Genomic DNA, 2,122 nt, shown 5'->3' on the forward strand with positions numbered 1-2,122 from the left:
GAACTATAACAGCAGGAACTATAGGAACAGGAACTATAGGAGCATGAACTCTAGGAACCGGAACTATAACAGCAGGAACTATAGGAACAGGAACCACAGGAACTACTGTCACTCTTGGATAACAGGGAGATGCTTTAAACATGTTGCCCATAGCTGCATTTTCTCCTTCCATGTGTGTTTAAGCTGTAGAAAATACTGTAGAAAGGTAGATTCAAGAGGAAATGCTACATGGAGAATAGATGCTGCAGATGTGTCCGTGGCTCATTTGCATAGACCGTAACTAAGGACTTAGGGTCAGAGACCCAGAGTGGCAGTCTGTGGGAGTGGGACTTGAACTCAGAACCTCAGGATTCAAAGCTGTATGCCCTAACCACTAGGCCACCCCTCTCCCAAATGTTCTTCATCCAAACATGCTTCACCCCAAATGTTTGTCATCCCAAAGCAACCAGTGATCTTTCAAGGTAAAACTTCTTATTGATTCTCACCTTCTGCTGCAACCAGATGAGGGCTCCATCAGTGAGCTGACTGACTGACTGACTGACTGACCAACTGAATGACTGATTGTCTGTCTTTCTGACCGACCAAACAACTTGCTGACTTACTGACTGATGGTCTGACTGACTTACTGACCAACAGACTGACCGACTGACGGACTGACTGACTTGGGTTCCAGTTTCTCTCTTCTCTCTTTGTTCCTGCAGATGTTTCTGCAGCAGAAAATTCAAACCTGCTGCGGTTTTTCAACCCTCTGGTTCAATGGGCCATTCCAGCTTTTTCCTGACTGTCCTTTCAGAATAAAACCCAGAGGCTTGTAAATAAAGAAGTTGTTCTCCGGGTTTTGGTCTAATGCCAGCCCAATTGGAGGTCTCTATAGGATGCCTTCCAGCTCGTGGCAGTGACACAGTGAGTCAAACAGATTCACCTTTGATGCTGAGAGGCTCTGTAAAGCCACGTTGCTTTTAATTTGAAAGGTTCGAATTAGTTTCCTGTGGTACTGATGAATCAGAGTGTTGCCCCTTCCTGCTTTCCATCTGTTAGTCATTATAAGTAGAGGAGGGGGTGTTCCCAGGGTGATAGCTCAGACTGCAGGCCTTGGACCCCACAGTGTTTTTTGGTTCTGCAGATCACAGAACCTCTTCATTTATTTCATGTATGTGTCCTGCTCACATAACCGGACCTAACGGCATGGAGTCATTCCAGGTGATCTTCTTATTGGGTCCTCCAGGTTCTGAGAGTCTCATAGATGTGCTGACAGAATGACCGAAAGAATCCTGGTACTACTAAAACCCCCAAAACCGTTTCTTATGTTGAGTGTCATGATCTCCTGCGGTTCTGATTAACCAAACAGACCAGAACCACACAGACCACAACAACACAGACCAGAACCACAGGGACCGGAACCACACAGGCCAGAAAAAGAGACCAGAACGAGACAGACCTGAACCAGAGAGACCAGAACCACAAAGACCAGAACCACAGAAACAAGAGCCAGAGAGACCAGAATACTAAAGTCCTAGAACCACACACACCAGAATAACACAGACCAGAACCACACAAAACAGACCTGTAAGACCAGAACTATAGAGACATGGAACACAGAGACTAGAAATAAAGAGACCAGTACCAAAGAGTCCAGATCCACAAAGACCAGAACCACACAGACCAGATCTCCATAAACCAGGACTACAGAGACCAGAACTCTGCAGTCCAGAAATACAGAGACCAGAACAAAAGAGACCAGGACTACAGCCACAGAGACCAAAACTACGGAGACCAGAACTAAAGAGACCAGAACCAAAGAGACCAGAACTACAGACACCAGAACCATGCAGGCCACAAAAAGAGAGACCAGAATGATACAGACCAGAACCAGAGACCAGAACTAAAGACACCAGAACCAGGGAGACCAATTAATATAAGCAATCAAAGAATATTTGTATAGCACTTCACACTACAGATATCCAGAGACCAGAACTACAGAGACTAGCAGTGTTGGGAAAGTTCTCTTTCTACGTGAACTAGTTCAAAGTTCAGTTCACACATTTTAAAATGAACTAGTTCAGTTCATAGTTCAAAATTCCAAAAAACTAACTAGTTTATAGTTCTTTTTTTTTTTTTTTTT

General features: G+C 44.4%; 1 protein-coding gene across 2 annotated transcripts in view; it reads right to left on the reverse strand.

Moving 5' to 3' along the window:
- The window catches only part of LOC107101378, a 10,408-nt gene extending 9,693 nt beyond the window's left edge, over nucleotides 1–715 (reverse strand). For both annotated transcript variants that reach the window (XM_015400266.1, XM_015400267.1), the window contains exon 1: nucleotides 486–715. In XM_015400266.1, the coding sequence (XP_015255752.1) occupies nucleotides 486–514 (29 nt within the window). In that variant the 5' untranslated portion in view covers nucleotides 515–715. The remainder of the gene's footprint in view (nucleotides 1–485) is intronic.
- Nucleotides 716–2,122: the final 1,407 nt, after the last annotated feature.

Source organism: Cyprinodon variegatus, unplaced genomic scaffold, assembly GCF_000732505.1.
Source record: "Cyprinodon variegatus isolate N-32 unplaced genomic scaffold, C_variegatus-1.0 Scaffold1089, whole genome shotgun sequence".
Taxonomy (NCBI): Eukaryota; Metazoa; Chordata; class Actinopteri; order Cyprinodontiformes; family Cyprinodontidae; genus Cyprinodon; species Cyprinodon variegatus.